The sequence below is a fragment of the Melanotaenia boesemani genome, chromosome 22 (genome assembly GCF_017639745.1).
Source record: "Melanotaenia boesemani isolate fMelBoe1 chromosome 22, fMelBoe1.pri, whole genome shotgun sequence".
Lineage (NCBI taxonomy): Eukaryota > Metazoa > Chordata > Actinopteri > Atheriniformes > Melanotaeniidae > Melanotaenia > Melanotaenia boesemani.
The window spans coordinates 2,659,593-2,680,760 of NC_055703.1; the positions used below are offsets into that span (position 1 = coordinate 2,659,593).

At 39.6% G+C, this 21,168-nt stretch overlaps 1 protein-coding gene across 3 annotated transcripts in view; it reads left to right on the forward strand.

Annotated features, from left to right (window-relative positions):
* The window catches only part of cnih3 (cornichon family AMPA receptor auxiliary protein 3), a 116,778-nt gene that overhangs the window by 12,429 nt on the left and 83,181 nt on the right, over nucleotides 1-21,168 (forward strand). For all 3 annotated transcript variants that reach the window (XM_041975882.1, XM_041975883.1, XM_041975885.1), the window contains exon 2: nucleotides 12,382-12,450. In XM_041975882.1, the coding sequence (XP_041831816.1) occupies nucleotides 12,382-12,450 (69 nt within the window). The remainder of the gene's footprint in view (nucleotides 1-12,381; nucleotides 12,451-21,168) is intronic.

Here is a 21,168-nt window from a genome sequence, read left to right on the forward strand (position 1 = left end):
TGAAATCAATCACTTACTCAATATTTACCAATAATTTATATATATAAAAAAAAAAACAAGTGTTGTAATTGATGGCAAAATCAATCAAATCAAATAAAGATAAGTTGACTGTGTAAATGTTAGAAGTTACAGCAGTATGTGTTTGTTTCAAATCAAACAATTAAATTGATTAAATTGATTAAAGATAGGGAAATACCCCCATAAGTAACATTGTAACTCATTGGGCCTCTGGTAAATCTATTTGATCAACTACTGCCTGCTACTGGTGGTGTTTACTGTTAAAAGAACAGTGTGGCCCCTTTAAGAGCAGGAGAGAAGCGAGAGATGCACAGAGCAGGAGTCAGAGTGAGAAACTTCCTGCTTAGTAGTGAATGTTTTGCTACCATCGTTATGCAGTTAACACCACACAGCTCTTTTAGTTCCAGCAGAGTCCCGCGTCCGCTTCTCCACTGCTGGGTAAAGGGAAGGGAGTTAACCCTGAAGCTAGCTGCTGCTTCACCCAGGAGGATTCACCTGTCCTTCGGTTTTCTGGAAAAAAAAACCGCCTCATAAGCGCAGACAGACAAGATTCAATCCTTTATAAATGCAGCTTTAATTTATGTAAGACAGCAACGGTAAAACATGCTTTCTGACTTTTACAAACATGCAGCATAAATCGGGTCTTCTTCTGCCTCTGGTTCGGTGGATCTTGTTCATATTAAGATGAAACTTCCAGCTGTGGAATCTGTGAGATGTGAGCTTTCAGTAGAGGAGCCGTTTGTTCGTGTTCATGGGGAAACATCTGTGTTTACATGTGTGTTCGGACTTTGTGTACCTTTTAATTATTGTTGTCTTAACTGTGTTTGGTGGTGATAGAAATGGTTTTACTGAGCTGGTAGCTGAGATTCTGGACTTTCTGTGGATACCACACATGTTTATAGTTACATCTACAGACCTGACGCTACACCTGGAAACGAGATGTTAACCCTTAACTCCCGGTAGCGGAGGCTGCAGGTGCAGAGGTGAAGCTAAACAGTCAAACTAAGAATGAAAGTTTAGAGAAATCATATCCAGAAATCTGGATAATGAAGCAGTGAAGGTGCATGGATGGAAGTTATTGTGCATATTGTGAATATTTCTCTCTCCTCACCATGTTCTGTATTTCATGCAGAATTTATTAGTACAGCCATTGTGGCTTTTGACTCTGCTCCAGTGAACTATACAAATTAGAAAGCTAGTGCTCAAGGCACCATAGTAAGACATTAGGGAGAAGGAAAATCCATAGCATGATTGTAATCTCAACGAAGCAAGCAGTCAACATGGCTTTCTGGCACCAAGTACCAAAGGCTAATGGAGGTAGTTTTCAGTATATGGCTGGTTTGGCTCTCCATCGATTCATGTGTTAATTAACCCCTGCTGGCTCCTCATCCATCATTCTGACTCCATTGTTTCTATACTGCACAGTGACTACACTGGAGGATTATACCACTGAGCCTCATCTCCTGTCTTTTCCTTTTCTTTCTAGTCATATCTACCTCTCTCCTCCATGTTTTATCTTCCATGTTCCCAACTCCTCAATTTTGAGCTTTTTATAATTGATATTGAATTAAAAATTGTGCAGTTTTGGTTGCTTTTCATCCGAACTCATTAGCTGCGTGAAATGATGTTGGAACGGGCTAGTGGTAATTTCAGTGAATCCACTGAATAGGTTTTTATCATGCTCTGAATATCTAAAGACCAAGTTTAATTAAAATGATCAGGTTTCTCACCTCTAAACAGTAACTCAAGTATGGTAAAATAATAGGGCTGGGTATCGTAACTAATTTCCTGAATCAATTCAATTTGATTCACAACAGCTTATTTTGCTACTGATTCATTTACAGGTAATTCTGTAACACCACCTGTTTTTCTTGAATATCAAAGACATTCTCAGGTGACTATTTTTATAAAACTCTGAGTGCATTTACTTGACAATCACCTGGGAGTAATCAGATTACTGTATTCTGATCTGACACATCTACATGCATTTCTGAAATAACATAACAGTTCAGTGTTTCCTCAGATTCACAGCCAGAAATTATGTGATGAAAGGACAGAACAAAAAAGTAGGACTGTCAAAAATGACTCATTAATGGTGTTAATTAATTCAAGTAATTAACGGCATTAGGGCGGCAGTGGCTCAGGCGGTAGAGCAGGTCGTCCAATGACCAGAAGGTTGGCTGTTCGATTCCCACTCCTGCAGTCAACTGTCATTGTGTCCTTGGGCAAGACACTTAACCCTCATTGCCTCCAGTGTTGGCATCACTGGTGAATGAATGTGGATGAATGTTCGGTGATGGTTGGAGAGGCCGTAGGCACGGACTGGCAGCCACGTCTCTGTCAGCCTGCCCCAGGGCAGCTGTGGCTCCACTCATAGCTTACCATCACCGGGTATGAGTGAGGAGTGGATGAATAGTGGATTCACAATGTAAAGCACTTTAGGTGCCTTGAAAAGTGCTATATAAATCTAATCCATTATTATTAAAATTTTTAATGCAATTAACACACTCATTTCCTGGTGAGAGGGTTCCACACACACACAACATGTCTGCTCCAGAGGATCTTCCTCTCTTCTTCTGCTTCCTCCCTCTCCTCTCAGGTTGTCCCATGAATCATGACAGCTGTTGGTGATCAGCTGATCGGCTTTTCTCTTTTGTTGCGTTTGTTTATCGTCGAGCTAAGAAGAAGGAAAGCGGTTCATGATTCACACCGTCATATATTTACCTCAAAGTATTGTTTTTGGTAGGACTTTCTCTAACACAGTAGCTGGTGGTAGACAGGATTTATACTTCAGCTATGCAGGGGCAGGTCTAGAAAAGTTCTGATGGGGGGCCAGGAGCACTGACCAAGAAAAGGAGGACACAAATGAGATCTTTTTAGGTCTAGATTTGATTAAACATTTAGATTATTACAACTAAAGTGATCATCTAATGTGAAAAAGATAAACATGTAAAACAAGCAGCCAGTGATGTATTTTATCAGCAGGTCTTACTTTGGGTGATGCTGCTGTAGGACTTTTATCACTGCGTTTCTTCATCAACGTTGGCTGTTTAACTTCAGTCGTCACATCTGCTGGTTTTATGACAGAAATTATCACCATGGAGACGGCTGGTGAGATGATATATGAATTATGATGTAGAACATGGTAGAGATTATTTAGAAGTACATTACATGCTGCATTGGAACAAGAAGCTTCCATCTTCACCTGCCTGAAAGAATTTAGAAAACTGTCAAATTTTTGTCTGATTTTCAGCTGGTTGACGTGTTTTCTGACACACGCACTATGTCCTTTGACGGAAACCTGTGTGTGTGCGCACGTCTTATGTGTGTGTGCTCACTGCCGTGGACACAGAGAGCAGGTGCTGCTATGACATGCCTTCATGTAAATGAGATGAAAAGCATCTGACTGTTTGATATAAGCCCGAAATGTAAACCTGTTCTTGAGGAAATGTGACTTTAAATGATCATGTAGGATTTATTTCAAAGTACATATGTGCATGGTGACATCACTTCCTGTTGTGGAACATGGCAGTGCCCGTTAGCATTAGCTTCTAATATGAGTGCCCGCGGTCTTAGCGTTAGCTGCTAATGTGAGCAGCAATACAGTGTAAAATACTTTATAGGTGAATGTAATCCTCACTGGTTAATGAAAACATCTGAATGTGACGGCATCTCAGCAAGAGAAGCTTATTTTCGATGGAGGAAACACAGGAAACCAGTTGTGTTTATAAATGCTGAGAGTTTTCTGGCCCCTCTGGTCAGGTCCTGCAAAATTACATAAATTCCATGATTCCAAATAAATAAAATAAAACAATTTATTCAAATAAATACAGAAATAAAAAATTAGATTAACAAAAGGAGCCTTATAAATCGACATTGGATTTATTTATTGGAATCGATTTAAATCGAAAAATCTATTTTTTAAACCCAGCCCTATAAAATAAACATACAATATAAAGTATATAGGCAGAATGCAGAGATTCACCGATTTGAATCGGTGGTCCAAGAACGACATTTGCAATGCGGCTGCACCGGTAGCTTCAGTGTACCTCGGACACCGCTGTATTTTTCTTACTGTGTCTACATCAGTAAAACCCATGGTTCAATAGATTATTTCATAGTTTATCTCTTCATTTTTGAGGTGCCATGAACGCATCATCACTTTCTTTTGACATTTTGTTATTAAGACAGATGGGAGCCATGTGGCGTAGCTGCAGTTAGTAAATAGCAAACATGGAGGAAGGTAAGAACACAGGTGAAAAGGAGACATTAAGCATCTGTAAGTTTTCTAAATGGTTTGTAAAACATTGTAAATTACAGACAGAGATGCTATTAGTAAAAAGGCCTTACAAATGTGAATGTTATATTACCGCCGCCATGGCAGAGGTCATGTTTTGGTGGCGTTGGCTTGTCTGTCTGTCAGCAACATAACTCAAAAAGTTATGGACGGATTTTGGTTAAATTTTCAGGAAATGTCAGAAATGGAATAAGGAACAAACGCTTAGACGTTTGTGGTCCAGCTCACAGCCTGGATCCAGGAATTTTTTAAAAAGATGCTTTACCATGCAGAGATAAAGATCATTTTTACATTAGAGTTTCTAGCTTAAAGAAATAATGCTGACAATAAATCATCATCAAAAAAAGAAAAGAAAGGCAATGGTTTGGTGGAGGGCTGTGCTTCTAGTTTCCCCTTTAAATAAGAGGATAAATGTATTGTGTAAGCAGAGAATGAGAATGAGGTAAGAAACAAATGTAATGAAAGAAATGTTAGTTCATGAGGAATGATTCAATCCTCTGTCTTCACAGAGAGAGAGACAAAATAATTGTGATGTTATTTAGAAACCAGGCCTTGCAAATTCTTTGTATTGTGTTGAAAAGTTTTGAATCGCATCATGAATCTTATCGAACCGAATCACATTGTTTGAAGTCAACTAATTTATCAATGTCAAACCATTAATGAATCACATCGTCAAGCGGGGTGAATTATACCGTGTCGAATTGGCAGGGGGCTTCACCGTATCGTTACAGTATCCTATCGCTGGCAGCGTATCAAGCGCTCAAGGATGGGTACATAGTATATAGTGCTTTCAGGTCTAGAATGTGCTTTGTTTTCCCCAGGACAGTATTATATAGTATTATATATATATATATATATATATATAGTTTTGGGTTCAACACCCAAACGTTTCCTGCTTAAAAAAAAAGAGTAAAAAAAATCATGTAGTTTGCACAAACATCACTCCTCAGGTCGTCAGCACGGCATCCTCCTCCTCGCCCTCCCTCTCCTGTTGTGATTCATGACAGCTGTTGGTGATCAGCTGATTGGCTTTTCTGGCACTTGCACCATCTCTCTTGTTGCATTTGTTTGTCATTTAGCTAAGGAGGAAACTAGCAATTCATGGTTCACACTGGCACATATTTACCCAAAAGAATTGTTCTTGTTTTTTTTTCGTTTGTTTGTTTTTTAGTGCTAGCTGAAGTAAGCAACATTTATTAGTCTCATGTCAATCAGATCCACATCACTGTCACAGAAACAAGGGGGACGTCTTCACTAAATCATTGGTGCTGTGCAGATGTTGGAGAGACAGTTCTGATCATTTAGGGGTCATGAATGCAGTGAGACACAGTTCTGAGATACAAATCAGGGGAGCTTTCCTCGCTAATAAAGTAGTTGACAAATGGCAGAAAGGATTTGTTCTTCAGATATGCAGGGGCGGGTCTAGAAAAGTTTAGATGGGGGCCAGGCAGGGGCACTGAGCAGGAAAAGTTTGGCATAAATGAGAATTTAAGGCTGTACGGTGCTGTGGTGGTTGGCGCTGCTGGTGTGAGGCAGTGACTCCAACCACCACACCACCGTACAGCCCTCATTTTGTTTTCATATTACTGTAAATAAATTAAGCCTTAACAACTATATATCTTTTATGCTTTCATCCTGTGATGTTTAGAGACACAGCAGGAGGGTGTTTCTTTTTCATGGGTTCTTGACATTGGTTTGGACCATAAGATTGCTCCCAAAAAGCATTAATACTGATACTTCACCTAGAGGTAGTAATGTATTTAATAATTCTTAGTATTGTGCATGACTGTGTTTATGAGGGGTAGCCATTTTTATAAACAAAGCTGCTTTTAACTGGAAAAAGGTGCAGCAGATGCTGCATTTTCTTTTTGAAAGTTTACAGTGAAAGGTGTGTGATGTCTGCACACACTCCACAGAAGAAGAGCATGGTGGAAGCCAGAAGACCTCGGGATGATTTCTGTACTAGAGAAAGGCTTAACTACTGCATATGCAATGAATTGGGACCTGTACGGCAAGATCATCACTAACCTCAATAATAAGTGTGTTTTTATTGCTACACTGTGCCTCATGTTATCTTTTCCCTTTGCAAACAAAGAACATAACCTGCTTCAGAACAAATAGGGTGAGCAGAGAAAATTACCATATCAATGTGCTCCAGCACAAAGGGGACGATTGTTGTGAAATGTTAAACCTTGAGTTAACTCACTAATTCTGAATCTTTTTGTGCAATACAGACCTGGTAATATGAGCAAGCAGAAAATATTATACCAACATTAAAATTCAACTACTGCTGTGAAACAAGAGGCACAGTTAAATTTAGACATCGTTTGTGTAAAAGCACATTCACACACTTAAACACATAACCAGAAATACTACATTCAGAATACTCTGAATATTCTTGACAACATACTAAGTGCAAAATTTATGATGAAGCTACCATGACCTGATAAATCCTTTATATGCAGGAAATATTAGCATGATAAAGTTAGTCAAAAAAAAAAAAGTAAAAAGAAAAGCAAGTAAATTAGCGTTTGTTGGACTATTTTTTGTCGTAAAAATGCTTCTTGGTAATACATCTTTTAGTATTAGAAAGCCTGTGGATTTCCCTTTTAAATGATTTGATCATTCCTCTTTTTAAGCTGTCTATGGTCCCAAAAAGGAACTCGGCCTGGATAAAATCACTATTGCATTCGAAGGAAGGTCAAGCTTGAAACTGTACAACCCCAAAAACCTGGCAAATACAGCTACAAAGCATTTGTCTTGAGTGAAAGCAGCTCAGAGTGGCAGTGGTCAGTCCTCAAGGGACACACTGAGAATGGGGCTTATAATTTGGACACAGATCATCTTATTGTTCGTCAGCTGACGGTCGTTGTAAAGGGAAAGGACATGAGGAGTACATGGATAGCTGCTATACATCACCAGCTATAGACAATGAATTAGCAGCTATTGGAAATTGGATGTTCAAGACTGTGAACTGCAGCAGGAAAGGGATGCCAAAGGGTCGGAAACCAGCCCAGCTGCCTCTGAGATGACCCAGCGTTCATGCAAAACAATAAACTGCTGGCTTGTGCACGTTATGCCACAAAGTGTCTTACTATGCTGAGATCTAATTATGTCAACACATGTTCAGAAATATATTTATCCAGTGGAAAGTGTGTATGTTGACATAAAGAAACCAGTGTGCGTTGACATTTACAACACCTTTAGGGGTGGAGTAGATACAGCCGATCAGTAAACAAAAACAAACCTTTTTCCACACATATCAAGGAAATGGTACAAACACAATTTCATTGTGGTTCTTAGCATCAGTGTGGTCAATGCCCATATAATTTACAACGGGTGCAGTCCTGGTGCACATTTACTACTGAAGGCCTTCTCTCAGGATATAATAACTAGTTTGCTTGAGGGCCACTCTAAGAAGGAGGGCAGAAAAAGAGAAAGGTCTTCATTGTAAAGGGGAAATGTGCCACAGGGCTCACTAAACAACACTGGCTTCGTAGTGCTAATGATCCTCCAGATTGTGAAGCGTGTTCAGACTCCACCTGTCCAAAAGGTTGCTGTCAGACACAGTTGGGTGCTGGTGGAGTGAGTGTGGAGTTGGATTGTGTGCTGTGCCTTACAATACAAGATACCACACTCTCGGATACCACCATACCAAGCTACTAAACTACCGCAATTTACCTGTTAGTTTACACCCTACTAGTCTATAAAAAAACATTATTTAGTATTCATGTTGCAAGTTACGTTATCTAAAAGGGCTGCTGCGCCGTGATACCACTATGCAAATTAGATGAGTAAATTTACTCCCATCATACACTTTGGCTCATATTTAAGATTTTTCTCTCAAACAGTACTCCTTTATCTCTAACCACTTTCAAGCCACAGCCATTTAAATACTTGACTTATCAAAATATTTTTTTATATTTTATAAGTGTCTAAAGGGTAAACTTCTAATAAATCTTGTTTCTTCAGCCTTCAATCTTCCAAACCTATAAAAATCCCTAAACTGCAAAGATTTGGCAGGTTTTTCATGCAACCGAAATGCTCACCTCTCCTGTTCATGCATTTTCCCTATAAATGTTGCATAGAAGCATTGTTACAAGAAATAAATTATCCACTAAACTCTGATTTATTACCGATGGTTGTGCTAATTTTTTACAGATACTTTACATAGCAAGTTATTTCTAACTAACTAAATAACTAAATAAATAAATAAAATTATTGTAAATGTTTATTACAAAGACCATTAATGCTGAATCTACAAAAATCAACATGATTTATTTCTGCTTTTCTTTCCCCAAAATGTCTTTAATATACTTTCATCATACATCAGCTTTATTTCCACTGATGCCAGATTCAGCAATGGTACATAAACCTTACCCCACTTCTCTGATTATTTCTGATCTGCTTTCAGGAGGTTTTCTTACAGGACTTAGAAGGAAGATTAATTACTTTTTATTCTTTAATCATTGTGAGCCTTCCCAACATTGGAACTGATTTTAGATTACATGGATGTGACACTAATATTAAAAAAATACAATTTGTTGAAGTAATCATCAGCACATAGTAGAGGCAACAATTTTACCTTGGTGACAAGTCGAGCCATAGTTACAGACATGGATGAAAGCGAACGAGGCAACACTGCACACAAAGCACATTTAACTGAACTGCCTAAAGGTGCCGACTGGAAGAAACCTTCTCAGCAAGTGTACTGTAAGTGTAGAACATTTGACTCTGGCTAGCTCTGAGCAAAAAGAGGAGAGAGGAACGTTTGATGTTTACTAAGTTCATTTATACATAAAATCTACAGCTGCAGAGGAAGAAAAGCACACGCTTTCAGTCCATTCAGCCTTTCATATGGATTCGTTTACAAGGCATCTGAACAGTTTTTGACACTGACAGCCATTTTGAATTTTTCAACTTTGCATCATGCTTCACTGAATTCTGTAAGACAAGCAACTTGAATGAATTCACTCCAGCATCAGTGTAAAGATTAGTGTTTTGATTTCGCTTCACTTGACTCAAAATGTCAGAAATAGTTGCAAAATTTTGAAAATTAGCAAATTAATCCACAAATTTATATCAATATTTAAAGGGACGACAAATTAAGCATCATCTTTTTTTCTTTTTTTTTTTTGTAAGTTGGAAATACACACTGTTTATACAGGATTGGACATGCTAAGAAAGGAGCTGTGTGCCAGTTTGTTAATTGTTTCTGCCAACCTTGACTTCAAAGCTGTCTGTTAAATTTATCCTCATTAAAAACGCGCTGCATGTGGAAAAGCAGAACCCACAGATGTGTCACAGATCTGAGGTTTGGTCCTCTGTTATGAAGCTCATGGGCAACTCTTGCAACCCAAGACCACACGGCTGAGGTTTTGTTTTAGAGAATATATTGTGCAAATGTATTAAAAAAGATGTCTTCCTAGTTATATTCCTTAGCCTTGTTGCAAATTAAAGCAAAACATACAAAAAAAACCAAAAACAAACACTGTACTTGCTGATGTAAAGGTCTAAATTTGAAAATGCTACTTGACCGTGGACAGCTCATCCTTTTAAGAAGATGAAGCAGCTCTTTTTAAAAAGGAAGAACAAACTCTCACACAGGGATTTATACCAGTAATTCTTAACCATGTAGAAATATTAATATTATAATATAAAACAAAGCCCCCCAAAAGGGAAAAATTAAATTAATTAAGTACCAGTTTGTAAACAGAGGTCATGAGGCTGAGCCGAGAGCCCAGAATGTGGAGTGTTAGCTAACGCTGTCCAGCAACGCTATCATCATTAAAGCCTTTAACACTCAGACAGCATCTATAACCAAACATGCAACCCTTGTTGGAAAAGCAATAGAATTTTTACAAAAAATGTAAAGATAAAGAAGAAAACTATATTTATACAGAATAGAATTTAATATTTAAAAAGTCAAAGAAGATTAAAAATAAAGAAAAGCATCACTGTGCATGTCTGTAGAAGTAAAATACTGCAGGAGAAAAAAGTGTCTGTTTTTTTTTTTTTATTGTTTTTGTTTTTTTTATTTTTTTATTCAAGCATCAGAAGGTTAAAAAAATAAATCGAAAGTAAACAAACAAGCAAAAAAAAATTCATTGTTAAGTTTGTAAAGATTACCTTAAAATTAATCCTGGATATGAAAATATTTGTCCATAATAGCTGTTCGTGACCGAGGCTCAGCGCTGTCATTGCATTCGCTCATTACATTTAGTATATGGTGTCCAGCTCATGTGCTATAGATTAGAACATATAGGCCAGTTTATTTTACTGTTTTATGTGTCCCTGTGGGAATGTCTGTCCCTGTGCACAAATATATACCCTGTGTATTTGGAGTTATAAACACATCATACATGTGTGTGTGTGTGTGTGTGTGTGTGTGTGTGTGTGCGTGTGCGTGTCTGTCGTCCGCGAGGAGCAGCCTGGGGGAAGCTAACACTCTGTAACAGAGCAAGGCAATGAGCCAGGATCACTATTAGGATCCACTGGGAAATAACATGTAAAGAGTTGCCTTTCATTGTGGGGGCGAGCCCAGGGAAATAACTCTCAGTCAGTTCCCTGATGTCAGTTCCCTCCGCAAACACATTCACATACAAAACATGTCACTGTTTCCTTTTTTTCATGCTTATAACAAACAGTGCACGGATAACTTTATTGTACCACACAACCAGTAATCCAGTTTCACTTTATCTGTGTGCACATGTACACACACACACATGCATACACAAGCATGGTGAAATAATTGTGATGTGCTTGCATCTTACAGCTCTCCCATAGTGCACCCATATTGGAAATATAGAGTTATCTCCATTGCAGAAATACTGAGTTTCACACTTTTTCAGCAGTATCTCTGCTGTTTTCTCACACACACACAAGCAACCCCTCCTAAGGCACGGTTAGTCAAGCAATGACATCTGCTTTTACAGTATAATTGCCTCTGCTGCAGCACATGCAACTTCAGTGGATCTGTTGCTCAGTTTCTCATTACTTGACATTGCTATCACTAAGCTGTGAGCATAATGCAGCAGTGGGTGGGACGATGGATCTAACAAGACCAAAGCAAGAGGATCTTATTTCTAAGTCTGTTGCACATGCAGATGCTGTGCCTCATAGGCAGATATTATTCAACATTTTAATTGTAGCTTCTTTTTTTTTTAAAAAAAAAAAGAAGTTGAAAAGGTGACCCCCAAAATGTGCCTCTGAGTAAGGTTATTTAAAAATAAAAAAGCTCCAGTTACATGTAATATCCCTGCTAAAGGCAATAACCTGCCCTAACCTTCATAGCTAGACTGGTTTGTTTATCAAATGACCCTGGTATAAAGCATGCTGCAGTAAAATTATAAGAAAAAAATTCAACCCCTGTTGCACTTGATTCCACATGTGTGGTCTTCTGCTGCTGTAGCCCATCTGCTTCAAGGCTGGACGTGTTGTGTGTTCAGAGATGCTGTTCTGCAGACTTTGGTTGGAACCAGTGCTGATTGGACTTCCTGTTGTCTTTCTATCATCTCCAACCAGTCTGTCCATTCTCCTCTGACCTCTGACATCAACCAGAGCTGCTCACCGGATATTTTCTCTTCTTCAGAAACACTATTAATCCAAATTAGGAAATTCAGCTCTGCATTTAACCCATCTCTGGATGTACTAGAGAGCAGTGGGCTCCCATGTTTAGGTGCCTGGGGAACAGTTGTGGAAGGTTAAGGGCCTTGCTCAAGGGCCCACAGTGGTTCACTTTTGTTGGCACTCCGGGGACTCAGACCCAGGTTCTCCAGACCCAAGCCCACCTCTCTAACCAATAGACTACCACTTCCCCAATACTCCAACCCACCAACAACCATGCAATGTTCAAAGTCACTTAAATCCCCTTTCCTTCTTATTCTGATGACTAAATGTACTGCCACGTGATTGGCTGATTAGATATTTGTGTTACGAAACAACGGAACAGGTGGAGCTAATAAAGGGTTCTACCAAAGTATATGTATTTTCCGAGTGAGATATTTTCTTCATTTTGTCCCACCATCATGTTTAAGTCATCACTTTTTTCCTCCTCTCTTTAACAGATAACAGCTTTTGATGAGCTCCAGGCTGACTTCAAGGTGCCGATTGATCAGGGAAATCCACTCCATGCGGTAATATTTATTCTACTGTCTTTATGTGTTTCTTTTTATTTTATTTTATTTTGTGTTTCATTTTATTTTTTTATGTTGGTGAAATATTTATAAAAAAAACACCTACATTAGTTTATTAATTATTTAATTAATAAAACTTATTAGTTTTGTATGCATGTGAATCCTGCATATTTTGCTGTGATGGTAGCCTGTTGGAGTATTTCTGAACATTTTTCCAGTTTTCCCTTGAAGTGTTTTCCCTAGCAAGCGCTTTGATCCTGGTTTAGTGTATGTTGCTGGAATAATTTCTACATTTTTTTTTTACATTCTAAGGTGATGAATTAAAAAGTGTATGTAATAATAACCAAAATCCAAATGTGCATAAAAGGAAATGTAACAAAACTATGGCAGGAGCAAATGAGAGCAAGAAGTAGCAGCTTTACCTGCTTTGTCTGATGCATCTGACATACAGTAATTGGACTCAAATAGAGTATGGAAGAATAGAAGTATGGAGTACAGAACATTCAGTCAATACTGACAGTGTGTGCATGGCACTTGATTTCTTGGTGGATAGAATTTTATTTCAATTTGCTTCACAAAAAGCCAAATCTGGGTTGTTATTCATACCTTACAGAATACCTCAACTTCATCCCTGATAGGACTTAACCCTTTAATCACTGACCCCAGAAATAATGGGCAGAAAATTAATAAAACGTCTTGTCAGCCCTTAATCAAAATGTGACATAAATAATTCAACAAAAAGTAATTTCCATTAAAGTATTATTGATTTTGATATATGTCAGAATTAATGTAGTGCTTAAGGCATCCACCAGGGGGCAAGACAAGTATCAGACTGTGTACAAGAAAAAAAAATTTACCATCAAGTGATGCAATAGGTCTCAGAAACAGTAGGTATCAAATAAGATATACATGAGATTAAAGTGTGAAACTGTTTTAGTAAGTAAAGTTTATTTATTTATACAGTATAATACTTTTCACAGGTTAAAAGCCACAGACTGCTTTACAATAGTCAAATAAAATAAAGAAAGCAGTTAATTAAAGCAGTCACATATGAACAGAGGAGATAAGAGATTAGACAGAGAGGAGATTAGAACAAATATAAAATACAACATTAACCAAAAATAAATAAATAAAAACACAAGACCAAGTCTGTATCCATTCAAAAGCCTGCACAATTAAAAGGGTCTTCAGCTGCTTTTTAAAAGTTTCAACATAATCAAGGCAGCATTACCTGCTACTGCAGGGATTTAGGTGTAAGACCGAAAATTCAGTGTGCTATTCAAAGAGGAAAAAATAATCATTTCAGAACATTCAGTATAATTCACAAGTTAATACACTGGATTACACACGTTCCCAACACTCCTCGGCTCTCTGGTGAATAATTCAGATGTGCAGTGAATGTTGACTACAGACTGTGTTTCTTGCTGATCTGCATTATTACATTTATAGATGCAAATGTGTGACTAGATCTATATGTAAGGTTTAGGTTTGATATGGGATGAAGTTCCACTAATCAGGTCTCTTTGAGCCTTGGCCCAATAAACCCTGCTGCCAAGTACTTTCTTTTACCCCAATGTCATCTCGTAAAACGAGAAAAAAGATGCTGAGACGACGTGCTAATATGTTCTGCCTCATCACTCTTTAAAACTGCCACAGCAGTAATCAAGAGAAGTTGTGACAAAGAATGCACATTAGAGTTGCCCTGCTTGGGAAAGCTGCCCCTAGTAAAATTGTTTTAGGATGAATTCCAGCCTTCTAAATCCTTCTCCCTTGAGTTTTATGGGCTTTTACTAACACGGCTGGGTTTTAATAATGCATCACACAACTGCACAACACCAGCAGTTTGTCTGAAGGTGACTTTGACTTAAGAGCTCTGCACTGTAGAGCATCTCTGGAGTATTGACTTCTATATATCCTTGGGGATGAGGAGAGGCAAGGTGGGGAAAAAAAACTGTAAGAGAGGAAGCAAGACTAACCAGGCTGAACAAAAAGTTTAGGACTGAGGATGGTAGAGGATGAAATGGTTGTGAAAGGATTTCTTAAGGAGCAAATAAAAAAAATAACTTGAAATGTATTTTAATCTGTCTTATTATGGTGCTTTAGACTGGATTTTCCCACTCAGTACCAGTTTAATATTTTGCTATATTTGCATATCATTATGCAATAAAGAACGTATCAAAGAAGTCGAAGGGGAAAGGGGTAGAAAAGGTTCTGTCTAATTTTCTTTTCCCTTTACTCTTCTTCTCTTTCGCCAACATTTCTGAAAGCCCTTCTTTGCTCTTTTCCTCCCTGCTTCTGAGATAAAAGACATCTCTGCAATCCATTTTCACATTAATATGTAGCTCCGAACTGCATGATTTATTTTTCAAATGTATATTCATAAAATAACTTCCAGCAGCTTGTCTTGAAGATTTAATTTAGGTTCAACTTAAAGTTGTAGTTTTCTACTGAGATCTCTCGTGTCCTATAGAATCCCTGATATGGGATTCCAGCTGTTTAACAGTCCCCGTTCGTCTTTGTTGTATTTTGCCACACATGAGCAAAATGTAGAGAAAGAAAATTTATCTTCATGTTGATATTCACATTCAACTGGTAACTGGGATGTTCTCACTCCCAGTGTCCTCTCTGGGTCAGGAATGAGATCCTGCTCCAAGTAGATATCTTCAGGTATCTTGGAGTCTTGTAGATGGGTGTTGGATTGGATTGGGTGTTGGAAGATCAGCAGGCCAGTTGGTGCTGTTGGCCCTGCATTGGCCCGTTATGGTGAAAAAGGAGCTGAGCCAAAATAGGACATTTGTGTGGTCATGAGCTGTGGGCAGTCACCAAAAGAAACAAATACAAGCAGCTGAAACAAGTTTCCTCTGCAGAATGTCTGGGCTCAGAATAGAGCTGCTGCCGCACCACAAGAAGAGCAGCAAGAATATGAAGCCTACTGGACCCCTCCCTGGTGATGTGTTCTAGGTACGTCTCACTGGGAGGAGGCCTTGGGGAAGACTGAGGGCATGCTGAAGAGAGTACGTCTCATGACTGACCTGAGAACGCCTCAGGATCACCTCAGATTAGCTGGAAGAACAGGCCAGAGAAAGGGAAGTCTGGGCTTCTCTGCTTGAGCTGCTGCTCCTGCGATCTGACCTCAGATATGTAGTAATAGATAGATGGACAATTAGTCTGTTGTTTTTGTTACATAAATATTATAACTGCATGAATAATTATTTCAAATGATTTTCTTCCACATCTAAATATACTAGCGTGCACAGATAGGGCCTCAGTGGTGCTGAAGCACTTGCCTTTGCCGTCGGGGCTGAAAAAGAGCCGTTTTATCAGAATTATTTTTTATATACTGTATGTGGCCACTATGTTCACGCGATCACACACCCCTTACATACACATGCACACGCGCATATGCCTGTATCAGGCAAAGCGGGCGCCAGCGAGGCACATTGTAAGCATGTGCAGCTGGACTGTCCTTTGAAGTTACCTCCCACTGCTCCACCCACCAGTACTCAGGTAACGCTGAACTAATTCGAGGCACCTTTTGCTCCTAAACTCAGCCTCATATAAAACTGTTCATCCCTGTTGTAAAGTAGCCTATCTGTCTCATTACAGCCTGAACGGCTGAGTCTGAATTTGCCGCTCAATGAGCTTCACCAGCCATGATCAGCGGTAGCTTCACCAGCCATGATCAGCGGTAGCTTCACCAGCCATGAACAGCGGTAGCTTCACCAGCCATGATCAGCGGTAGCTTCACCAGCCATGATCAGCGGTAGCTTCACCAGCCATGAACAGCGGTAGCTTCACCAGCCATGATCAACGGTAGCTTCACCAGCCATGATCAGCGGTAGCTTCACCAGCCATGACCAGTGGTAGCTTCACCAGCCATGAACAGCGGTAGCCTCACCAGCCATGATCAACGGTAGCTTCACCAGCCATGAACAGCGGTAGCTTCACCAGCCAGGATCAGCAGTAGCTTCACCAGCCATGAACAGCGGTAGCTTTACCAGCCATGATCAGCGGTAGCTTCACCAGCCATGATCAACGGTAGCTTCACCAGCCATGATCAGCGGTAGCTTCACCAGCCATGAACAGCGGTAGCTTCACCAGCCAGGATCAGCAGTAGCTTCACCAGCCATGAACAGCGGTAGCTTTACCAGCCATGATCAGCGGTAGCTTCACCAGCCATGAACAGCGGTAGCTTCACCAGCCATGATCAACGGTAGCTTCACCAGCCATGACCAGTGGTAGCTTCACCAGCCATGAACAGCGGTAGCTTCACCAGCCATGATCAACGGTAGCTTTACCAGCCATGATCAGCGGTAGCTTCACCAGCTATGAACAGCGGTAGCTTCACCAGCCATGATCAGCGGTAGCTTCACCAGCCATGATCAGCGGTAGCTTCACCAGCCATGACCAGTGGTAGCTTCACCAGCTATGAACAGCGGTAGCTTCACCAGCCATGATCAGCAGTAGCTTCACCAGCCATGAACAGCGGTAGCTTCACCAGCCATGACCAGTGGTAGCTTCACCAGCCATGGTAGCTTCACCAGCCATGATCAGCGGTAGCCTCACCAGCCATGATCAGTGGTAGCCTCACCAGCCATGATCAGCGGCAGCTTCACCAGCCATGATCAGCGGTAGCTTCACCAGCCATGATCAGCGGTAGCTTCACCAGCCATGAACAGCGGTAGCTTCACCAGCCAGGATCAGCGGTAGCTTCACCAGCCATGAACAGCGGTAGCTTCACCAGCCATGACCAGTGGTAGCTTCACCAGCCGTGGTAGCTTCACCAGCCATGATCAGCGGTAGCCTCACCAGCCATGATCAGTGGTAGCCTCACCGGCCATGATCAGCGGCAGCTTCACCAGCCATGATCAGCGGTAGCTTCACCAGCCATGATCAGCGGTAGCTTCATCAGCCATGATCAGCGGTAGCTTCACCAGCCGGGGTAGCTTCACCAGCCATGATCAGCGGTAGCCTCACCAGCCATGATCAGCGGTAGCTTCACCAGCCATGATCAGCGGTAGCTTCACCAGCCATGATCAGCGGTAGCTTCACCAGCCATGAACAGCGGTAGCTTCACCAGCCATGATCAGCGGTAGCCTCACCAGCCATGATCAGCGGTAGCTTCACCAGCCATGATCAGTGTTAGCTTGCCAGATGTTTGGCTACGTGGTCACTACAAATGTGAATATGTTTGACTTTTTCTTCCGTGAAGTTTTCATGACTTTTCATAAACCACATTACACAGCGTTCTCCAGTTGTTCATCTCTTTTGTCGCAGATTGTAAGAATTTATAAAATCACTTTTTTCTTTATTCCAAGCAGCGTTATTCTAAGCAGTCTATAACACTGTTGGCCTCGGCTTTTATCACCTGTAGCCTAGAAAAGAGAGATGAAGAAAGCAGAAGTTAAAGGAGCTACACCAGCAGCTCAGGGAAGCAGCCCTCTGCTGCAGCAAGGAGGATGAGGAGGAAGGTGATGAAGGAGAAAGGTCACAGCCAAGACCAGAGTCATGTTAATTGTTCACGGCCTTTTAATAATCATTAATAAATAATAATTCCTTACTTTTCTAAAGCGCTTATAAACATAGACATGTTCATGAAGAATGACGAGGCAAACACTGTACTTACTAACTTGCCTGAGCTTTTCTTTAGAGAACAGAACCGCTGGTCTGCTTTTGTTAAATGTCTGTTGATTTCCTTTAGTAGTCTGGAAAAGGATTGTAATGAATATGTTAATAATAAAAAAATGTATGCTTTTGCTTTGCTAGTTGCTTATTTAAAACTCTCGTTGTTTTTTTTTTTGTATTGTTTAGCTTTTTTTCTTTTTTTTTACTATTTTTTTTAGCTTCTTTGCTGTTTTCTGTTGAGCAGTTTTGTTCAGTAAGGTGCTTTATAAACAAAGTTACAACTAGCAAGTACAGAATGTAATCAAATGTAGTTTAAGACACTTTTGCTTTCCAATCTATTTGCCTCATCATTCTTCATGAACATGACTATGCATATAATCCACTTTGAGCTCCTGTCTGTCGAATTTTGATGACTTTTGGGACATTTTCTTCTCTATTGGTGCGGCTCAGTGAATCCAAGGAGGCAGCCATCTTTCTTTTCTGTTTACCTGAAGCTGGTCTCTGATTGGTGTAGAGCGATCATGTGACAGCCGTACCACCACTTTCGAAGGAAATGTTACGCTGAACAGTAGCTAGTGCCGATTTACGGCGGTGATCACGGGACTTGTGCGGGATAATCAGCTCCGAATTTTCTGAGTTAAATTAAAGGCGTACCGGTCTTTTTTTTCGAGGAAGAATTGTGTTCTCCCCAGACTGTGGAGCAAGATGAAACGATAACAGGGTTGACCTTACGGCCTATATCTTGTATTTATTGTAGACTAATAATGAAATGTTGACCATCATAAATACCCAATTAGAATCTGCAGAACACAGCTAGTGGTGAGGCATTGAAGTCAGACTATGGCAGTTGCAGACTGGTGTTAGTCTTCGTGGTGTAATGCATGACTCTTGTCACTAAGCAGTCTTACTCAAAGATGCATCACTACTGTCCCACAGTAGACCATCTACCAGCATGGAAGATGAGGAAGATAGGGAGAGCAGTGTCAGATCAGTACCAGGTTCATGTACAGTAACACATTTCAATAAATTTTCAAGTACATAAAAGCCTGTAATGTTTTTGTTTTTTTTCACACTATAATTAAAGATAGGTTTAATCCCGCTATTCTCCTTCCCCCCTGGGTGTGTGGTGGTTGGGTGTTGTTTAAAAATGTTAAAAAAATAAATAAATAAACATAGGTGGCAGTTCCATGTGCTCTGCAAATTCCCTTTTTTTTAAAAAACTAAGCACCCGCCCCTGAAAATGTCTGTGCACGGCACTGTCTAAATAAAATGCTCTTTTACTATCACTAAGGAAGTCGGGTGGTCCAGCTTGTTCTGTGGGTACATGCAGTGTCACACTCTTTCCACACGCACTGATGCAGAAGGAGCTACAGCTGCAATGATGGTTGCAATACATGTGTCCAAACCTGTCAGCTCCGTTGCGCTTTGCCCTCCTCTCACTGCAGAAATGTGTCATCTGTGTGCCATGAACATGACTTTGACATCAGACTTTTTTTTTCCTGAAAAAGATCCGATAGCACTGACATTCTTTACTTTCTTTCATAAAAATTATTTTGTTTTTTTCTTTTGTTAGTTACTTTTGAGCTAAGTGAACCAAACAGCTGATTTTGATTGGCTTCAACCTCATCAACAAGAACCTTAATCTCCATTTCACTGAAATTCCATTCTTTGCTCTGTTGGCTATTATTATGGAGATAAACAAGATTTTTTTTTCATGGGTTTTAAAAATATGTACGTTAATACATATGGCTGATTAAGGTTGTTTCTGGAGGTAAATAACCATGAACTGGTGCAAGCAGTAGTGAAGGATGCCGCGTGTGACAAAATCAAATGTCAGTAACAGAAAAATTTTATGTAATTAAAACTTTTTTCTATTGGTGTTTAATCATTTTAATATAATAACGTTTTTATTCTTATAGAATGAGCCTTTTATATCTACTTGCCGTGGGTACATATACATGGTATCCGCCATATTTGTGGCACCATTTTTACTACAGGTTCTCTGAATGGACAAACAACTGTGTGTGAAGTTAAATTCCTTTGAACTTTAAAATCGCAGTACTGCATCGTAGAGCTGGACGATATGGCCAAAACTTTTATCATGATATATTTCTTTATTTTGGTCGATATAATATAATTCTACTATCAATATACACAATATAAAAGCCTCAGAAAAACTGCCAAAAACACCACAACAGATGCTGTAAAACTAAAAAATTTCCAAGTCTATCAAACTCCTCCAATATAACATTTCAGAAATAAAAACTGTACAATAAATTAATGTTCACCTTTTATTTGTATTTAGCAAGACTAAATTAGCCTTCAAACAAAGATATTTGAAATCACCATCAAAAGTCAAATAAAAAATTACCTTTCTCAGTATTAATATCTTTAACTTTAAACTACAACATAGGCTTATTATGTTATTCTTAAAGATTTTAACAACGCTGCTTCAACTAGGCTAAAAAATTAAAATACTAAGAATTGCTACAATAAACAGAAAAGAAGAGTGAGCAACAATTGATGCTTCATCTGAAAACGAACAGGACAAAGTCGCTAAGTTGGCGACACTGAGCCAAACCACTTCCGTTACTCTTTGCTCTCTTATCAACTATTTTGTCTGCGTTCTCTTTGCTTGTAGAAGCTTGTTCAGTCATGTTTGCATTACGGACATGAGCACTCGTTTTGTAGCTAAAACTAGCAGCTTTGGAGCTTAGCCTAGCCTAGCCTTCAAACCTCATGCTGAGCACAGCCAACTGCTCCTGTCTGTTGTGTACGTCATCACTTACATGCTGCCAATGTGTTGCATCTCTTTCTGTTCGGCTTGAATCACTGACTGCTGTTTAAGCCAGTCAGTGATTCTGCTGTCCTGACACTGATGGTGAAACGCTGTAATCATATACTGTATGTATATCGAAATATTGGAAATGTGTTCAAAACCCATATTACCGTTTTTGAATAAAAGTATATTGCGATATGTATTGATATAATTATTGTCCAGCCCTACTGCAACGTTTAGGATAAGTAATTCCTTAATACGACCATAGAAGAGGACAGTACACAAGACAGTACAGAAGAAGTAGTTACCTGAAG